Source organism: Phoca vitulina, unplaced genomic scaffold, assembly GCF_004348235.1.
Source record: "Phoca vitulina isolate PV1807 unplaced genomic scaffold, GSC_HSeal_1.0 scaffold2, whole genome shotgun sequence".
NCBI classification, from domain to species: Eukaryota; Metazoa; Chordata; class Mammalia; order Carnivora; family Phocidae; genus Phoca; species Phoca vitulina.
The window spans coordinates 31,570,599-31,591,421 of NW_022589705.1; the positions used below are offsets into that span (position 1 = coordinate 31,570,599).

The window sequence follows — 20,823 nt, forward strand, 5'->3', positions numbered from 1 at the left end:
TGTGTGTGTGAATTACCTTTTTTTTTTTTTTAAGATGTTATTTATTTATTTGACACACAGAGAGAGCACAAGCAGGGGAGCAGCAGGCAGGCAGAGGGAGAGGGAGAAGCAGGCTCTCTGCTGAGCAAGGGGCCTGATGCGGGGCTCAATCCCAGGACCCTGGGATCATGACCTGAGCCGAAAGCAGACGCTTAACGACCGAGCCACCCAGGTGTCCCTGCGGATTATCTTCTTAATAAGGTTTCTTAGGGTAATGTTAACATCAGTTACCATTTTTTGAACATTTAGTGGCCAAGTAGTCAAAGAAACCAGCAGCTGAAAGAATTATTTGAAGCCACTTGAAGCAGCTGGGCACTGTCTTCTCTGGGCCTGGGGTGCTCAATGCGTATTTCAGTTACAACACAGAACGTGTTTTATTGTACTTTCACGTATTCATAGCTCTCCTTCCCACTGCACTGAGCTGGAAGACAGGAAGATGTCTCTGGTGGAGCTGGGCTCACAAGGCGTTCACTAAGTATTTGACCTAGTGCCCTGTGTTTCACACCACTGTTTTTGAGAAAACCATCTCTTCAGTATGGCGTTTCTCACATTAGAGACCAAGGCAGGAGTTTCCATGCCGTGTTCTGAGGGTTCTATCACAACTTTTCAGATGCCTTTTTCCTTTTATTAAATGGAAAAAATACCGTGACTCATCAGGATGACTACATTAGCAACACAGATCCGCTAAAGTGATGGTGGTTAACTCTAAATTTAGTACTGCTCAAACATGCCCACGAAGATTTCTTCTGGCATGTTCTCAGGGGTCTGAAGGCTCACGTCGGAGGATGTTGCTGTCAGGCACAGTTAAGATACCACGTTGTTCTGGGAAATGCCTCCCTCCGTGCTCCTTGTCGGGGGCCGCCATGACACACACCCCCTGTGTGTTCTGATGGGATTTCCCCTCTGGCTCTGTGAACCCCTCTGTCAGAGTTAGGCCTGGTTCCACAGTGCTTTTCACACTAGCGTACAGCATTCACTGAGCTATGTGGTAATTTGGGAATATGCATTCACGGGTCTCTCTGCTACCGGATGCCGAGCGTCTGCAGTCAGGGATGCTCTCCAGCGTTGAGTCCCAAGCACCCAGCTCAGTCTCAGTAAGGCGGTCCGATCCAATCCAAAGCTGACTAGAGTGGATGCAGACAAACACATTTTAAAGGTCTCCTCATTCTTTTGAGATTGAGACTCATGTGGTCATTGATTTTTCATTTCTACAAGTATTTTTTGTTTTGCCCAAATTGGTCTTATAGATATTTTTACCTGTTCTTGTCTTTCAATATGCCGAACATGATCATCTTCCAACCCGTGTCTGATTCTTATGGACTTGGCACTGTTTCTGCTCCCTGTTTCTAAGTAAGACTCTTCATGTTGCTTGGTTATATCTTACAACCTGCCGATCAATGAGTTTTTCAAGTTATATGTCAGAGTGGCCAAGTCTTAGGATGAACCTCTGGAGAGGTCTGAGTTTGCTAGGAGACAGGGCAGTCTCAGTCTGGAGCCCCCTGAACCGAGCAAGCTCATGGTTTGATGTTCTCTGGCTCATCCAGGTGTGAGGCTCAAAGGGCTGTGTTGTGGGCATCATTTCTCAGGATGAGCCTATTTTTTAAATTTCCTTTTTCTTTTCTTTGATTTGAAACTACTCTGGCCTTCTCCGTAGTCCTTTAACTTTGGGGACAGGCCGTTGTGATGCTAGGTACTTTTCTGAGAGGGTGGCTCTTTGGGACCTCCGTCTAAATTTGAGGAGGATCTCCTGTCAGATCTTGGATGGGCTTTGGGCCTTGAGTCCTGGCTCCCTCATTCCCCTTTCCTGGGGCCGCGGACTGAAGCCTAAGTGGGCATGAATGGCAGTGGGCCCCCACTTCTCCAGGATCCCCCTAAGACTAGACTGGGAGTTCCTTGCTCTTAAATTTTTAAGTGTTCTTAGAAACATCTTTATTATTATTTTTTTAATTGAAATATATTTGATGTATAACACTGTACAAATTTAAGGTGTACAACATTTTGATTTGATACATTTATATATTGTAATATGATGGCCACTGTAGCAATAGTTAGCTCCTCTGTCACCTTACAGAATTATCATTTCCTTTTTGCGGTGGGAATAATTAAGATCTAGTCTCTTGGCAAGTTTGATGTTTATAATACAACATTATTGTCTATATTCACTGTATTGTGCATTAGATCTCTAGGACTTATTGGTCTACGTTTAACTCCTCAGTCTTTTATAGGTACTTCCTCCACCTACCCCCCCAAAAGAAGTATGCATTTTATCCAGCACCTGTCTTTTCTCTTTTCTTTTTCTTTTCCTTTCTTCCCTTTCTAACCTCCCTCTTCCTCCCCTTTCCTTTCTCTTTCCTTTCCCTTTTCCCCTTCCTTCCTTCCTCCCTCCCGCCCTCTCTCCTTCCCTCCCTTCCTCCCTCCCTCTTTCCCTTCCTTTCTTCTACCCAGCAGGAAAATTCTAAATAACCTAGCCTACTAATTCTGGAAATAGGAGATCTAAAAATCAATTTAAAGTTAGAAAATTATTAACTGAGTGTAAGTCTTAAATAGTCTTAAAATAAGCCTTAAAATACTCTTTCCCTTTTAGTCTTCTTTTTATTTGTTTGTTTGTTTGTTTGTTTATTTATATAGGCTCCACACCCAACATGGGGCTTGAACTCACGACTCTGAGATCAAGTGTCACATGCTCTACTGATGAGCCAGCCAGGCACCCTCCGCTTTAGTCTTCTTTAAAACTTGTTAGTCGAGGTAGATAATGTAGATCTGAAGTCAGTATAAAAATAGGTCATTTAGATGTTTCAGGTGAAAAGTTGTCCCCAGATGACCCCCAATTATAAAAACTTCCCTAGAAATGGGTACCTTGAATGATTGGCTGAACTTAGTAAAATTTAATCCTTAAATTTACCATCAAGACACTTCCTGTTGTATGAAGCACAAAACTAACTCAAACTACCATAAGCCCTAAAGAGTATTTATTAGCTTACATTGCAGGTCTTGGGATGAATGGCTTCAGGCACAGCTGGATCCAGGAACTCAAGTATTATCATTAGGCTTAGTGTCTATCTTTTGTCTGTTCTGTGTTAGCTCCACTCTCTGGCATGCTCTTTTATGATGGCAAGGTGACTTCCACAAACTCCAGACTCACAGCCTTTGCTTTAAGTCTATGATCTCCAAACTTTGTTGATTATGTATCCAGTGATAAAAGTTAAGCACATGTTCTCAATGTGTGTATATTTACTTATAAATTATATGTGATTATATACCACTGTTATTCTGTATGTTACATTAGTTATTAGTAGAGTTCAGGTTTCTTTTGTTTTAAGATAAAGAAGAAAATAGGGGCACCTGGCTGGCTCAGTCAGTAGAGCTATGACCGTTGATCTTGGGGTGGTGAGTTCCAGCGCCTTGTTGGTCATAGAGTTTACTTAAAATAAAAAATTAAAGTATAGAATTAATTTCTAAAAAAGATAAAGAATAAAATAGAAGTACTAATACTTTCTGTACTGCCAGTGGATTGTTTTGCATACCCCAATTTGGAGACGGCTTAGTGGACATCTCTCCCATCAGATATAATCACAGTCTTGGGACCACAGCTCATTAGTTCTTTTTGGCCTAGCTTGAGTCACATGCCCATTCCTGAGTCCAGAGCTGTCAAAATAGTAAAAGCAAACTTTTCTAGTGTAAAGTGACACAAATATCTGAATAGGCATAATTAGATACTATTTTAACTTTTTAAAGGTATTTACATTTTTGAACCTTATTTCATTGCTATATTATTTAAAAAAGGGCATAATCATTCAGTACGATGTTATAGAACAAAGATTCTCTGTTTTCATAGCAATTTAATTCCATTAGTCAGTACTCAATTTCTGTGATGTCATACCTGGTGTATCATGAAAGTATCCCATCTAGTTTTTGTTAATATTCCAGTGACAGGTGAATGCTACATGTTAAGATATAGGAATTGATGACTCTTGCAAATAAAATCCTGTTCTTATAAATTTTGACAATGGCCATTTTGCACAAGATGGATAACTGTGTGGAAAGGCAAGTGATAAAGGGTCCTGAATAATTTTCGGATTTCTAAAGAGAAGAGGAGGTCACTGGTTGAAAGGAGAATTTTGCTTGTGAGAATGGGTAAAGAACATGAACAGAAAATATTATTCAGAAACTTTCTTTTTTAAAAAAAATATTTGAGAGAGAGAACAAGTGTGTGTGGGGGAGGGGCATGGGGGGAGAGAGAGAATCTCAAGCAGACTACACGCTGAGCATGCAGCCCAACACAGGGCTTGATCTCATGATCCTGAGATCATGACCTGAACTAAAACCAAGAGTCAGACGCTTAACTGATTGAGCCACCCACGTGCCCCTCAGAAACTTTCTGATGAACAAGATGTTCTCTTTTTTTAAAAATTGGTCTTCCGTGGCAGAAATGCAATGGCTCATCTTGATTCTGAGGTGAAAGAAGAATGTCTGAGGGAAGACCTGAAGTTTTACTTCATGAACCCTTGTGAAAAATACCGAGCCAGACACCAGATTCCATGGAAGCTGGGATTGCAGATTTTGAAGATAGTCATGGTCACCACACAGGTAATTCATATTATCAGTTTTTTTTTACCTTATCCCAAGATGAAACTGTTTTCATGTGTTCTGCCCTTGACTTTTTTGTTCTGAAAAGTCCACACTCAAGTTCATAAAACTATAAAATTATGTTGACTCTGGAGGGCAGATGATAGGTTGAAGTTCAGTTTCGATGATGACGTTGTTTTAGTAAGGGCTTCTGAGGCCATCTTCCCACAGGTTCTGTAAATAGAGATGAATAGTAGGTCTATATAATAGCAGATCAATATGCGGTGGGGTGGGGTGGAGTTCTATATCTGAATGAAGCACACAGACTGGTGAAACCTGCTCAATCCCAAGTGAGGGTGTTCTTGAAATTTCTCATCTTCTTTCAAATACACTTTTGAAATCGCATTTTTGACTGTTTTGACTTGAGACTTGACAGAATTCTGTTTCCCTTCCCATCAGTAGCTAAGCTGGTAAGTAAATGCTTATGCTTGGCCCTGTCAGGAGCATAGGAGGGCTACATTGGGATCTTCTATTGAATTTCATATTGTTGAGACTTTACTCTCAGGATCACACCAGCCATCAGAGTTGTCATCTAATTTTTGAAACTGTGGTTTGGAACCCGTTTCAGGGAGGCTCCTTTCTAGGTAACCACATTTGAAATGTGTGCCCTTCTACAAACACTACCAATTTGGGGTATTTGGCTCCTTTGGCAAATCATCATCCTGTTATCAATGTAAAGATGTTCTTTCTGGAACACAAAAATGAATACCTTTCTAAAAATGCCTTCGTATAGTTTTAGAAATGAGAGGAGGTTCCTGTTGTAACTGAAGTTGCATCTTTATTCTGTGATCATAAAGAGGTCTTTTCGTTGTATGTCATGCTTTCCACTCCACCAAGTTTTAGGGTAACCAAGTTGCTTTAAAAGAAACAACAAAGTTGAAAAAAATCCAACAAAGTTGAGATACAGGGACCCCGTTAAATGTGAATGCTTGGCTTTTTCCATTTAAAAATCTTTTCATTTTAATTCTTGGTTTTGAAGTTTTAATTTTGGCATCCTATGAAGTAGGTACATTACTGGTATTACTTGGAAGGAGGAGAAATAATGTCCCCTTTCTCATTTGGTTAATTTTAATTGTTTCCCAATTTCTTCTCTGGACAAACCAGCTTTCAGTTCAGCTTCTTGATCTGTTAATGTTACTAAAACTCCACCTCATCTAGGTATAGAACATCCCGATCTTTGACTTAACTTCTTTGTCCTGACGTCTAGTAAATCTCATGGATTCTTCCTTAAAACTGTGTCTACTTATGCTTTGCCATACTCACTATCTTCTCTCTCTAGGACAGATTCTTATCTCATTAATTTAAGATATATATGAAGCACCTCCCATGCTGTGTGTCTTGCTGGGAATACAGCTGGGAATAGGTCACTGCTGCTGAGAGGTAACCTAACACGTGGCATAGCATTAGCCATGTGCCAGGCACAGGTGCTCTCTGCATGTTCATTCATTTCATCCTCACGGCAACCCTGGGAGGCGGGGTCAGTTATTGCTCCCTTCTTGTGGATGAGGAAATGGAGCCAAAGAGAATAAGTAATTTGCTTATGGCCATTCAGTTGGTAAGTGGTAGAGTCGGATTGGAGCCCTGCGGTCTGGCTCTAGAGTCTGCACTCTTACCTTCAGATTGGTTTTATTCCAAATGTGGGTGCTGTCCTCAGTTTGCAGTCTAGGAATACAGACAAGTTGATGAGGCTGCTTCCAGACTTTGTCTTATGCCTACCTTCCTTATCCACACCCACACCAGTGCATTCAATGCTAATATCAAATGAATTTTTCTTGGAATGCCTTAATTGGGTCACTCTCCTGCTCAGAAACTTTTGTGGTCCCCATTTTCCCACAGAAGAAAATCTTGATTATGGAGCTTGAAATTCAGATTTCCACAGTCTCCTTCGACTTGCCTTTCCAATGGGTTTTCATCTATTTCCTCCCCAATCCCAGCCAGCTGGATGCACCCGGGGATTCTCATCCCTGCCCTGTTTGCTCCACCAAGTCCAGAGTGATTCTTTTTCTCCATCATCTTGCAGGTGCCCTTGGAAGTCCCCCACCGGTCTTGCCTGACCACTCACCACATGGTTTTCCTGGGGACACTAGTACCTGTTGCTGTCTATCTCGCTGCTTTTGCTTTTAATAGACTACTTCTGGGAAAAGATAATTTACTTTTTGTGTGGGTATACCTTGTCTTCCCTAACAGTGTTGGGAGGGATTAAACTCTTGTCCTGCTGGAGGACCATTCTAATAAGTTTTGCTACAGGGGTGATATCTAATTGGGGCAGATTTCTCGAATACCTTTCCTTCTTTCAGATCCCACTTGTCCCTCCTCCTCTTTTTCTGTCTCTTAGCACTCCATCCTCAAGTCTAATGGGATGGGTGGCATTTTATCAGGGTTGATGGGGAGGAAACTTTTTTAAAAAAAAGACATTCCTACTCTGCATTCTGCAGTAATTTATAATCTTGAGAGAGGTGTCCACATTTTTTTGCCAGTTCTACTTGTTCCTTCCCATATTTTTTGTATATTATTAGAGCAGTATCTTGTTTTTATCTGGTACAGAATATTTTCTCCTACACTGATTTCATAATCAGTCTTACCTTCACAATCTTTGCCAGGCTGCACTTAATGTGTAACTATTTTTCTGTCTAATATCATAGTCTCGGCAAATCTTAAGATCCAGTTAGTGGGGCAAGAGTGCATTTTTCTGTCAACCATTTGACCAAATCCATCATCTTACTCTTGCTCCATAGGGAATATTTGGTTCTGCCATAGCAGGAAGGGGACTTATGATCTCCTCCTGAGGGATTCTCTTCTCTACTAACAGATGCTTTGAAAATCCCAACCCTGACCTGATGCTGGGCCATATAGGTGGATCTTAGCTTATTCTAGGAATAATGGAATGGAGGAAATTTCTTGTTCCTGATGCCAGATGGGGGTGGTTCTAAGCAGAGATTACACCTTCATGTTCTCTCATTCCCAAAGTTGGGTTGATGAGCTTTGAGTTTAAATAAGGTGGTAGCTTAAAATATCAGCAAATAGTATGCCACTTTCTTGGTCAAGTTATCCATTCCCCATTCAGATTTTTTTGGTGTGTTTTTTTGTTTTGTTTTGTTTTGTTTTGTTTTTAGCTCAAGTCTGACTGTGGGAGGAATGGGTCAAATATCCCTGCTTCTAGAGTTAAGTTGGCAACATCTCTGTTTGAGAGGTAGTGTGGCCAGGTGGTCAAGAGAAGGGATATGTAAGCCTAACAGACCTCACTCTGACACTTTCTAGCTGTTCCAACCTGAATAAGTTCCCTGACTTCAGTTGCACGTGTATAAAATGGGATTATATTCATCAACGGATTCAGTATTTGACCCTGGCATTGTGATGGGCACTATTCCAGTTCCTGAGCGGGGGGGGGAAAGCCTGTCCTTGTGGAGCCCAGTGTAATATCCCCCTCATAGGGTGTTGGCGAATTAAATTTTTTAAAGATTGTACATTTTAGGCATGGTCCCTGATACTCAGTAGATAAGAGCTGTTATTCAACACCATGCAACTTGATCTTGCCCACATCATATCCCAACTCAGGACAGAATAAGCACTCAGCAAACTTTGACTGAAAACTTAATTCATGTGCGTGTATACCAGTTGTTTTTTTTTTTTCATTTGTGTGTCAGTATTTAATAAAACCTTGAAACAATCATGTGTGTATTGGTTCCCTGGTTTACTTTTGGCTTTCAAAAAGCAACATGACCTTTTCTGGCATCTCCTACAGCTACCATTGACAGATGTTGTGTGCTTGGAAAAACCTTTAGCTTCCAGTTGCTTGATTTCTAGCACAGGTTGGAGGATGTGGGGTTTCTTATCTGATATTTTCCTTAGACTAGCTGGGTTTTAACAATTGCTCAATCCTTTGACTTGGTATTTGAGGAATGTGACCTGGTGAGGCTCAGATGCTAAAGAGTGTCAACTAAGTACGTTCTCAAACAGTAGTGGCAATTCTCAAAAGCTAGCCCTTAAATTCTTTTCTATAAGAAGAGTCCCAAAGGCAGATTCTTCAACAGAGGTAAATTGTATAGCACAATAGAGTGACTTTGGAGTTAGACCTGACTTTCATTCTAGTTACAGGACTTAGGGCAATTTAATGGGGCTACATCTCAGTTTCCACATGCATAAAGTGGGGATTAACCATAGTGACGTCACCTTAGAGTTGTTGTGTTAGTAACGGAGATAGTGCTTGTAATGCAGTTCAGTAAGCACCTGGAGTATAATAGTTGCTGAAAATGGTAGCTAGGATTTTTAATTATTCAGCCTTTTCAAAAAGTCAGACAAAAACTTAAAAGCTAAAAAATAGTATATACATTTGCATATGCAGATTACCGTGTGTTTATCTGAAAGGTTCATTAGTTGAGGTCTGGTTCAGTGCCATGCGGTCTCTCATATCCAACCGTGGAGTGACAGCACATAGCAGAAATGCCACCGTCATCTAGTCGGACTTGCTGATTTCACACATGAAGAAACAGAATCCCAAATTGCTTTGGAGACTTAGTGGGATGAAGATTTAGGGCACAATTTTTGGACTTTTATTGTCTTATGAAGCAGATGAGGAGATAAAATAGGTAGATGGGGAAGGCTGTGTGGGACAGAGCTTATAAAGGTCTGACTTGTCTTCTGCCATTGCGTGCGTGTGTGTGAGAGAGAGAGAGACAGAGAGAGATTGTTGGTGTGTGTATAATTTCCTGGGGTTTTTTGGTACACATTTAGTGCCTGCTAATTTTCCCCACTTATTGGATTCCAAGATGCGCAGGAAGAATACATTCCCTCCTGGTAAAAAGAGCTCTTGGTGCCTAAGCTTGGACTAGGATACAGGGTAAGGAAGAATAAGTAGGAGTTTTATTGCAAGAAGGTGGGTGCTTGCTGCCAGTGAATGGATTTGAACTCAGAGGGGTAAAGCAAGCCCTGTTCTTCTTTCTGGTGCTTTGATGCTATCGATCTTAGAGTGGGAACTCCTAGGTGTAAATCTTAGATAAGAGTTCTTGCAGAGCTGGAATCACTGAATTTCTTTGACAACTCTTACCTCTTAGCTGGAGTAAGTATCATATAGTCCACTTTTCAAAAACATTCTTAAAAGCTATATATAAAACATAGCTGTGATTTTTAAAAATAGTCACAATTTCTAAATGTTAAATCAACAAAAAATGACTTACTACTTTATTGAGTACATCAATTTTTAAAACAATTAATTTGAAATCCAACTATACAAAAAATGAATTCCGACTTCACTGATTTGGATTTCTCCTTTTTCTCCTTCATTAAAGACCAGGAAGGTTGGTAGTCACTGGGAGTGATAATTTCCCCTAATTTTATGCTATTTTGACTTGCTGATGTAGTTTGATGAGGCTATTCTTTTTTGGGACTTGTATTTTGACATTAATGTGGTTAGTAAACACTTGCTGAAGTTGTAGGCGGGGGTTGATGATAATAAGAATGCATTTGCCTGCCCTGGTAAATGGAAAATTCACATCTTCCTATTTGATTTTCTTTTCTAGCTTGTTCGTTTTGGTTTAAGTAACCAGATGGTGGTTGCTTTCAAAGAAGAGAACACTGTTGCTTTTAAGCACTTGTTTTTAAAAGGATATTCTGGCACGGATGAAGATGACTATAGTTGCAGTTTGTATACTCAGGAGGATACCTATGAGAGCATCTTTTTTGCTATCAATCAGGCAAGTGTTTTGTTGTGAATGACCTACACTTGGAGAATATGTTGATACTTTGTTGTTTTAGCAAAAACAAAATTATACATGTATTAAAATATCTTAATTTAAATTTTGCATAGTGTGCCAAAAAATGTTCATCGCTATTTGTCTAGCTACATTTCTACATGATAGATTTTGCTTATTTAAGTTTTTTCTTAAAGATTTGTATTTTTTTATTTATCCCTTTACACCCACTACTTTTGGGAGATTACTTTACCCAAGTTCAAATTGCCAAGAGTGGATTTATAATCTCAGAAGTTTTGGTAAATGAGATACCAAAGCTAAGACTCAAGAGTCTCAACTTTGATGTCTTAGCATTAATAAGCCTAGCTGAATCTTGAGAATATAGAGTAGGATATGATATAGTTGTATCTAAGCAGGTATTGAGAAACCAGATTGATAGGCCTGAAGAAAGCATTTAGGGGGAGAGAAATCGTTATTCTTATTTTTTCTTTTCTCATTCATTCAATAAATATTTGGGTGCCTACAATATACGAGGTACTGTTCTAGACACTGAGAATGCATCATGAATAAAATGGACAAAAGCCCTGTCTTATAGAAGTTCATTGTAGAGGAGAGAACCAGACAAATGAAAAGAAATGAAATGTATAGCACTGAATGCTAGCTCCCTGAAAACACCACCAAGAAAACATTTTGATAAGCAAAACTGAGCTTATTGCTTACAGAGGTAAGGGAGATGCTCCCTTGATCATTCTCATTAGTGCCTTGGGTGAAGAGGGCAAAGTCCAAATTCAGATTTTGAAGACTGATGTAGGGTGGGTCTTTCAGTGTGAGGGGAGCTCAGTTAGAATTGGGTAAAGATATGATGTAATAGTTTTGTATTGGTGGACACAAGAAGGTGAGGGTTTTTGGGGAGAGGGGCATGGTTTCAAAGAGTCTTGGATTTATTAAACTAAATCTTCAAATTGATTATCTGTCTAAATGAGTCGTTTTAGATGTTCCTGAAATGAACAATAGAGTTATTTGTAACTTATGTTTCTGAGCAAAAGTTTTCTGGAATAGGGGAGTCTGCGTGGCTCAGTCGGTTAGGTGTCCAACTCTTGATTTCTGCTCAGGTCATGATCTCATCTTAGGGTCCTGAGATCCAGCCCCAGATGGGCTCTGCGATGGGACTCAGAAATGGGCCCTGCTTAAGATTCCACCCCTGCCAAAAAAAGTTTCCTGGAATAATAAAGTCATGAAGGTGGGAGCTAGTAAAGCCCTCTTAACCCTCTCAGTGCAGATAGGCGAATGGTAAAGTCATGTGATGAGAGCTGCTTTAAGTTCATGTAAGCAAAGGCCAGTTGTGTTAATGTGAGCTGTGGGGTATGGACGGCTTGGGTCTTCAGTGGTGTGTCAGAAAGTGATAGATGCTGTGAAATAAAGCAGGGGAGGAGATTGCCGGTGCCTGGTGGGGCCTGTGTGCTGGGGATGGATGTTTGCCACTTGCACTGGATGGTAAGGGAAGGCCTCACTGAAGAGGTAATTTTTGACTCAAGATCTGAAGGAGTGAACCTAGCAGATAGATAACACGGGGTTCCAGGCAGGGGGAACAGCAAAGGCCCAGGCAGGAATGTGCCTGGCAAGCTCCAGGAACCGCCTGGAGGCCCGTGTGGCTTGGGAAGGTGGGGCTTGGAGCCAGGGGACAGTAGTCTGCTGTGAGGTCAGAGCACCTCGGCTTTGGCAGTCAGCGAGGTGGGAGCATCTGTCAGCAGGTTTACTTTAGCTCTGAGTTCTGTGAGGCCGTGTATTTCCTGCCCAACCATGAGAAAATTACCTTGTGGTATTTTACACAGGGGGGTTCTAGTGAGGGATCTCATATAAACAATTTAAAATAGCTAAAAGTGTATTCCATATGCTGTAACTTCTGATGAAACTCTTAAAAGCTAATATATTTTTTTAAACTATTTTTAACAGTATCATCATCTAAAGAACATATCCCTGGGGACCCTTGGTTATGGAGAAAATGAAGACAATACAATTGGCTTAAAAGTCTGTAAGCAGCATTACAAGAAAGGGATCATGTTTCCTTCTAATGAGACACTGAATATTGACAGCGATATTGAAATAGGTAATGCACTGATAATTTCATTATATGCCTTTATCATCTTCTGTGGTAAGAGCAAACATCCCCTCATGTGCTGACAACCCAAATGGAACGATGTTGCTTTTGTGACAGCTAACTTAGTTGGAGGCTTGAACATACACCTGCAAAGGGCTTTGCCTCAGGGCACTGTGGGTCTACTGAGATAGGACTGGGGAGCATTTGTGGAACTTCTTGGTACAACTCAAGATTGTTGGGGGTTGAGGTAAATGGACAGGTGTTTCCTGTTTGTTGAGGTTTTTCCCTCCACGAGGAGGCAATTAGGCTTTTGAAAAAAAAAAAAAGTATTTATAAATGAAATAATGTATGTTAAAATGCTGGGTACTCTTGCAATTATATGTTAACTACATTAATGCTCTTCAAAGATGAATTGTGGTTAGTGACTCATTTTCTCTTTGAGGAGGTTGCTTAGCAAAAAGTTAACATCTAATCAAGTAGAATTATTTTGTGCCACTGTTAAGAATTTAAAAACACATTATATGTAAGTGCAAAGTGGTTGACTTAAGGCTCCAGGGGTTTTGTCATTCATTCAACAAATCTCTGGTGTAGAACCTATCATGCCTAAGGCACTTCCTGTTTTATGTACTGGGGTTATGTACTACCAAGATTAATCAGTCATGACTCCTCAAGAAGCTAACAGTTTAGGAGTGGGGGTCCTAGGAGCAGTTTAAACGTGGAATGGTTTTATTAAGAAGAGAGCATCACACAGTTCATTTGACCATACTTCCTATAATCCCATCTTAAGACACTTTGGTAAAATAATCAAAGACACGTCTATAAAATAGAGATTCTGAGTCTGTTTCCACAGGCTGCCTGTTGAGAATCTCTACATGAGTAGATGTGTCCCATGCTCCTGACTCTGAAAGATGCAGCCCATAAGCCAGCACCACCAGGGGCCTCAGGGTGCTTTCAGAAATCTAGGTTGTCAGCAGCTTGGTTCTGTGGCCAGCAGCCTTGAAGTGCCCCTTGTCCTCTTAAAAACGTGTGACTTAATTAGATGAATCTTACAACTATTTTCCAGTGATTCTTATGTTGCTTTCCTCAACTGATTTTTCTTGGAAAATCGATTAAAGAAATGTGGCCCAAGTCAGTGTCAGTGGTTAGGTAGGACCGACAGTGCCCGAGAGCAGGATTTATTACCTGACACCTGGGCAGTGGTGTCCTTGTTCATTTTCCTTCTATCAGAAGATGGAATAGTTTTAGAGAAGTTGGTGATTAATTTGACTTTATTTTAAGAAAGACTGCTTTAGCAAGTTAATTGTATTTTTGACTTATGAAATGTAACTCGTCCAAGAGAACCCTTTGACATATCTATTCAAAAGATGTAAAGAATATTCTTAGAATGCTTGATACTGGATCTTAGACTTTCTTTTCTCAGATATATTGCAGGAAGCCTGCACATGATAGGAATAGGAATTGGTGAGGCATTATAGTTTATGTAGGTGAATTAGCAGAAGCTGTTCTAGATTACCTATTCATGAATTTTGCATCATCTTTATTATTAAGAGAGTCATCCTTTGGTGTGCTAAATGCAGAGGTCACCCTCCATGCCCAGTTCCTCTGTGGGTCTCTGTTTAGTTGCACAGCTGATTGTGTAGTTCAAGCTAAGGGTTTCCCTTAAATCAGGCTGTGGGCATATCATGCCTCTAGACCTAGAGCTTTACAGTTTAGTCTCATTGGGGGGTCTGTTATAAATCCTGTTTTTAATAAATGTTGTACAACATTTAGATGGCTATCATTCTAATACAGTAGTGCTTCATTTTCTGTAACAGATTTTGAATTCATGTTCTCCTTTCCACATTCTCAGCATGAGATGTTACGAGCATTTCATCATTTTCCCTGTTGTTTTAAGAACATGTAAACTCTACCTTCCCTTTATCTCTAAGAGCTTTGTTATTCCATTCGCTGGAATATTCTGCCCTGTAGATGAGATTCTTTGAGGGACGAGGCTGCTCCTCTAATACCAGTTTGTTCTATCTGAGGTTTGATGTTTTACTTAAGGCTTTTGCCATCCTTAAAAAAAACCCCAAAACTCAGTTCTTAGGTGTTATTGCCACCGGGTGCTTGGTGGCCTCATTAGCAGTGTCTGTAACCTAAGGTTGGCCAGACTTCAGAGAGTCCTGAATGTGTATTTAGAGAAAGTGTAACTCCATACTTACAATTACAAAACTTGAGTAACCAAATAGGTTTTATAAGGCGAATTTTGTGTAAAGTATAAAATTAACAAATGCTATTATATTTCTCTGAATCTAAGATGCCATCAATATTGTTTAAAACTCATCTTTTTTTTTTTAATAGTTTTGGGTTTTTTTAAGATTTTATTTATTTATTTATTTGAAAGAGAGAGAGTGAGAGAGAGAGCACATGAGAGGGGGGAGGGTCAGAGGGAGAAGCAGACTCCCTGCTGAGCAGGGAGCCCGATTAGAGACTCCATCCCAGGACTCCAGGATTGTGACCTGAGCCGAAGGCAGTCGCTTAACCAACTGAGCCACCCAGGTGCCCCTAAAACTCATCTGTTTTAGAGGTATTTAAAAGTGAAAAAAAAGAAATAGAATGAGTGAAATATAGAAGAAAGAGACCTGAGACAGTACGTGGCACATAGATTTTGAACATGTTCTTTCTCTTTTCAGAATCTAGCACTTACTCAAATCAATTTAAATGTTTTGTTTTCTTTTACTTTGTCTTCAAATGAGAATGTGACAGGTGGAAGGACCTTAAATATCATCAGTTTGGCTTTTACTTTACAGCTGAGGAAACTGGAGTTCAGTCAAGCTAGGTGGTTAAGCCAAGGTCATGGACTGTTTAGTGATGGGAGGTCATTGCTACACCTGGCCCAGTGGGAGAAGACGCTTAAAGAATCGGCCATCAAGTCTAGTAAGATTCTCGATCACCTCCTGGGTATTAGGCACTGACATTTCCATTTCAAAGGCAGCATGAAGGGGCAACAACAGCCTGGGGCGACAGTCAGCCAGGCTGGCTTCCCCCCTGTTCCATGTCAGGGTTCTGTGACCTTGAAAGGCATTCACCATTTCTAGACCTCCTTGGTTTACTGCCAAGATGTTGAGCTACACAATGATGAGACTATTTTTATGTGAGGCTCTTGGAATTATTCTTTTATAGTTTACAGCTCATAATTTGTTTTTACTTGAATAAAACCTAAGTTTCTTTCTTTTCTCTTTATTTTTTTTTGTTTTGAAAAAGCATCAGACTTAACAGAAAAGTTGCAAAATAGCACAAAGGTTTCCTTGTGTACTCTTCATCTAGATTTTCCCCAAAGGCTAATGTTTTACCACATTTGTTTTATCATTCTTCCAATGTGTAAATATTTCTCCTGAAGTGTATGAGAATAAGGTGCAGACATGATGTCTCTTTATCTCTAAATACTTCAATGTGCATTTCCCCCAAACAAGAACATTCTCCTACATAACCACCATACAGTGCTCAAAGGCACAAAGGAACATGGATACAGTACTGTAATCTACAAACCCTATTCACATTTCACCCATTGTCCTGTTCTTTATAGAAAAAGAAAACTGCCTGACCATACTGCCCCCTCCATGTGCCCCCTCCCCCATCCCCTGCCACCTCCCCGGTCCAGGATCACATAATGCATTTAGTTGTCAGGTCACTTTAATCTCCTTTAATCTGGAGCAAAATAAAATTCCTTAGCCTTTTTTTTTTTTCCCCAATGACCTTCACATTTTAAGAGTAGAATGTTCCTCACTTGGGTTTTTCTGTTTCTTTATGACTTGATTGAAGTTATGCATTGGGGGCAGGAACACCACACAAATGGTACATTATTTCAGGAGGTGCATGATGTCTCTTTGTTCCATTACTGGTGATGTTAGCTGTGATTTTGTGGTTAGGGTGGTATCTCCAGGTTCTTCCCTGTCAAGTTACGGGTCTCGTTACAATGAATACGGATTTTGTGGGAAGATATGTTGGAACTTTTAAGTGTCCTGCTTCTCAGCACACCTTGTCCCAGCATTTGATTGTTGTCTGAAACAATCCTTCTTGTTGTTTCATTGCCCTAGATTGTGTTCACTTAGACCTCTCCAAGTCCCCTCAGGACTGGAAGAACTCGTCATTCTTCAAACTGGAATTTTATCGGTAAATAAGTTTCTAAGTCTCATTTCCCAGGAGACAGGGATGGGGAAAGCAGAGGAGGATAGTAAGACTATGACAGTTTATACCTTGTAATATTTTTTATTCAGGCTCTTACAAGTTGAAATTTCCTTTCACCTCAAAGGCATTGACCTACAGACGATTCATTCCCGAGAGTTACCGGACTGTTACGTCTTTCAGAACACGGCAAGTGTCTTGTCACACTAAAGCTGGATTTTATTATTTTTCTCTACTGCTGTTGCAGATGCCAAGTGTAAAACTCATAAGCCTATATAGATGCAGTTGTGTTTAAAACAGCTTAATGACACTTTCTAGCCTTGTTGGTCCAGAGACCGTTACTTCGGAAAATGACACTTTCTAGCCTTGTTGGTCCAGAGACCGTTACTTTGGAAAATGAAGGAAGCCTGTTCCAACTTTTTAAAACCGGATTCCTGGGCTGGAAAGTGGAATTTTCAAAATTGGCTTTGACCTCTTACTCCCCTAATATATTAGAAAAAAAGTTGATGACAAGTGTCTTAAGTGTCTATGATGTTTTTCCTACTTTCAAAGGAAGGTCTTTGCAACTGTTGTAGCAAATGTTTTCAAACCTCCAGGCAGAAACTGCCCCCCCCCCATCTGAGGGCCAGTCTGCAAAGGATTAGGTGTTGCTTCTTTTATTTTGGGAGGAGGCACGTGCAGTAGAGGAGAATGTTCACTTCTGTGGGGAGAGTAACCTGCCTTCTTGTTCCATGGGCTTCTGTGCTTTCCCTCTCTCCACCCCTCGTGTTTATGGAGGGGCAAAACCGAACGCTGAGCTGACAGTTGTGTGTGAGTGCCCTTTGAAACAACTCAGAGGAGTGCCTCTTCAACAACAGTCAGTTGGTACGTAATGACACGGCCATACCGTCGGGGTGCGGCAGCCCTCAGGAAGCTTATAGCCCAGCAGACGAGCTCGAGCGGAAAACAAGTACACTAAGAAATAGAAGTAATTATAAATCTTGACATGTGGTGAGGAAGAATGTCTCTGGCACAGAAGAGCATGATTAACCTCCCTGGGGTGACCTACATGTTACAAAACACATTACGAAACCCCCCCAAATTCACAGGCAAAGAGCTTGCCAGCTGCATGTGTAGGTGATCTGTAATTAAATCCGTGAGTGCCCGAGCATCTCCTCACATGAGCCACACTCGGTGTAATCCAAGAATATCCTTCTGACCAAACCAGAGGCTTGAGAATTAAACCTGTTGGCCTCGTTTCAGTGCCTATGAACTATGAGGACAACTCCGCTGACCCTGGCTCACTCACGGCCTCATTCTCCCCTAAGAAAGCCCCCCAAATACTTCTCTCAGGCCTTAAGATACTCAGCATATTTCACTTGGAAACAGCATGACTGAAACATAATGTGGAACGTCGAGGCTGTTTGGAAATCTTAAATTCAGCTTGAAGCCTGGGAGCAGTCTTTGTCACTTCTGAAAGCATTATATGTAGCATTTGAAGCAAACAGAAAGATAATTTCTAGCCTAGTAAAGACCTAGAATTTCGTACCCAAAGGACTAAGTTGAAGCAAATGCTTTTACATTCCATTCAGTATAATAAATGAGATCATTGTATTCTCTTGTCAAAGATTGGTGAATCTTGTTTTTGTTCCTGGGACCGGTTAGTTGTTATGCTCTAAGATTTCTCTGAACCCAAATGTGATTCATTAGAACTTCACATATTCACCCTTTGGATCATATTTTTTCATTAATAATAGAAACTTGTGAAGGAATCATGTGATGAGGACATTTTCATCAGTGTAATTATTTTTGAATCAGCATGCTATTTGGATGCCAGTGATATTTGAAGCAGAGTTTATCTTGTGTGCCATACTTTCTGCTGGGCGGTAACCTTTCCATACATTTGTGTCTCCAGATTACCTTTGACAATAAAGCTCACAGTGGCAAGATCAAGATCTATTTTGACAGTGATGCTAAAATTGAAGAATGTAAAGACTTAAACATATCTGGATCTAGTAAGTATGTTACCTGCTTGCCCATTATGGATTTTGGGTGGTTTTTAACACATTATTTTGGGATTTGGGGTGTTTAAATGGTGATGGGAAGAAAGAGCTCCAAAAAACTCTTGAGCATTCAACTCTGTACAGCATATCCTAAAGCTTTGCCTTTTTGTTCGATTTCAGCAGGTGTTGATTACATACCTCTTAGAAGAGGCAGTGTTCCCAGTCCTTAGGAGCACAGTTTCTGGAGCCAGACTGCCTGGGTTTGGGTCTTTGTTCTGTTCACTATGCCTGTGATCTTGGACAAATTACTTAACCTCTCTATTTCTCAGTACCTTTCTCTATAAAATGAGGGTGATAATGGTACCTACCTTTTAGGATGTCGAGTAGTAAATGAATTAGTGTGTCAAGGAAAGCACCGAAAACAAGAGTTGGCACACAGTAATTGCTAGGCACTACGGAAAAAGAAAGAAAATGCCTCAGTGAGAGAGATTGACGTGCTTGTGAAATCTAAGTGGTGGAGGTAGAAAGGGATGCGGATAAAGAAAGCAAATGTAACGTTGGGGTAGAGTGAGAAATAAAATCTAGCAGTAGTTTTTGGAGAATGTATGCTTTGAGCCGAGCCTTTGACAATGGACAGAGATCAAGGCCTCTGAGCTCAGAGAGCAGCCTGTACAAACATTGGGTCGTTTACTCAGTTGTTACTCAGAAAACACCTCTTCATCCAAAGTTTAAAATGGGCTATGCAGAACTTCTCAATGAGGGGGTCGTGATGGTGTTAATAATGGATTGTCAGTATTTTTTTTTAATTTAAATCCAATTAATTAACATGTATTAATTTCAGAAGTCAGTATTTTTTTTTTTAAGATTTATTTATTTATTTGAAAGAGAGGGAGAAAGCATGAGTGAGTGGGGGAAGGGGTAGAGGGCGAGGAAGAGAGAGAGTCTCAGGCAGACTTTCTGCTGACCACCAAGCTGGGCTCGATCCCATGACCCTGAGATCATGACCTGGGTGGAAATCAAGAGCCGGACACCGACCTGACTGAACCACACAGGCATCCCGGATTGTCAGTATTTTTTAAATTAAAAAAAAAAAATTTTTTTTAAATCAAAGAGAGAGAGAGAGAGCGAGCACAAGCAGGGGGAGCGGCAGGCAGAGGGAGAAGTAGACTCTCCACTGAGCAGACAGCCCAGTGTGGGACTTGATCCCGGGACCCCAGGATCATGACCCGAGAGCCGAAGGCAGACACTTAATGACTGAGCTATCCAGGTGTCCCTTGGCAATGTTTTTTAAATTACAGGTTTTGTTGAAGTGAATTTGCCTTTGACCAGATTATCAGAACCAAGTAAAATGTAAAATACCTGTGGTTTTTAACTATTTTAGATTTGTTTTAATCTAGATTTGTGTGTGGCCTGTGGCTGTTCAGTTCTATAATATATCCTAATGACTCTGAAGGTTTGGTGTCAGTATTTCCATTAACCTACTCAAGGCTCTGATCAGCATACACAGTTTTAGTTTCTTTCTGTTTGAAAGTGGTTCCTATTTCCCAGCAGACACACCACCCTCCCACAGAAACACACAGATCACATGTGTATTTGCCAAGCCCGAGTATAGGTTCAGCCATTTAATGTGAGAAAAGCTAACCTTTGTCACAGATGAAATGTGGTTTGGAACAGTCATTCTGACCGAATGAGTTAGTGGGTCAAACGTGTTGCCAAAACCTGGTTTCCTTTCTCCCCACAGGGCTGCTAGGATGTTTTCCTTGCCTGTTCTCAGGAGAGAAGAACTCTGGCTCCCTTCTGTGGCCAGTGAGGAGAAACACAAACCTCACAGACCGCTGAGTAGAAACACTAACATTTATGTTTCTCCCAGACCTGTGTCCTAAGAAACCAGATTCTGTTACTAGGAGAATATGAATTTTAAATGATGTGACGTGAAAACCTTAAAAAGCTGAAGTTTGGACACCAGCTTGGGAAGTGGATCTTTTTTTTTTTTTTTTTTCTGTCTATGGAAGCTGTCTGGTTGATTGATTGCTCTGGCTTTGAGGGAAGTGGAAAAAAGGCAAGGGTGACCTCTGGTGGGATCTTTGTGCTATTTCCAGAAAGTTCTGAGGCTCCTTCAAGTCCATACTCTTACCCTGAGGTTTTTCTCTTCCTCTTGTCATTACCTATGTTATCTCAGGAAGAATGATGAGGGATTGTCCATTTTCACATACAAACCTCACGTTGC

At 40.6% G+C, this 20,823-nt stretch overlaps 1 protein-coding gene across 1 annotated transcript in view; it reads left to right on the forward strand.

The window, feature by feature from the left end:
- MCOLN2 (mucolipin 2) overlaps positions 1-20,823 on the forward strand; it is a 52,974-nt gene that overhangs the window by 12,180 nt on the left and 19,971 nt on the right. Inside the window, exons 2-7 of the mRNA XM_032416280.1 lie at positions 4,467-4,626; positions 10,182-10,355; positions 12,306-12,459; positions 16,527-16,602; positions 16,707-16,803; positions 18,509-18,608. Coding sequence (XP_032272171.1) covers positions 4,467-4,626; positions 10,182-10,355; positions 12,306-12,459; positions 16,527-16,602; positions 16,707-16,803; positions 18,509-18,608 — 761 coding nt within the window. The remainder of the gene's footprint in view (positions 1-4,466; positions 4,627-10,181; positions 10,356-12,305; positions 12,460-16,526; positions 16,603-16,706; positions 16,804-18,508; positions 18,609-20,823) is intronic.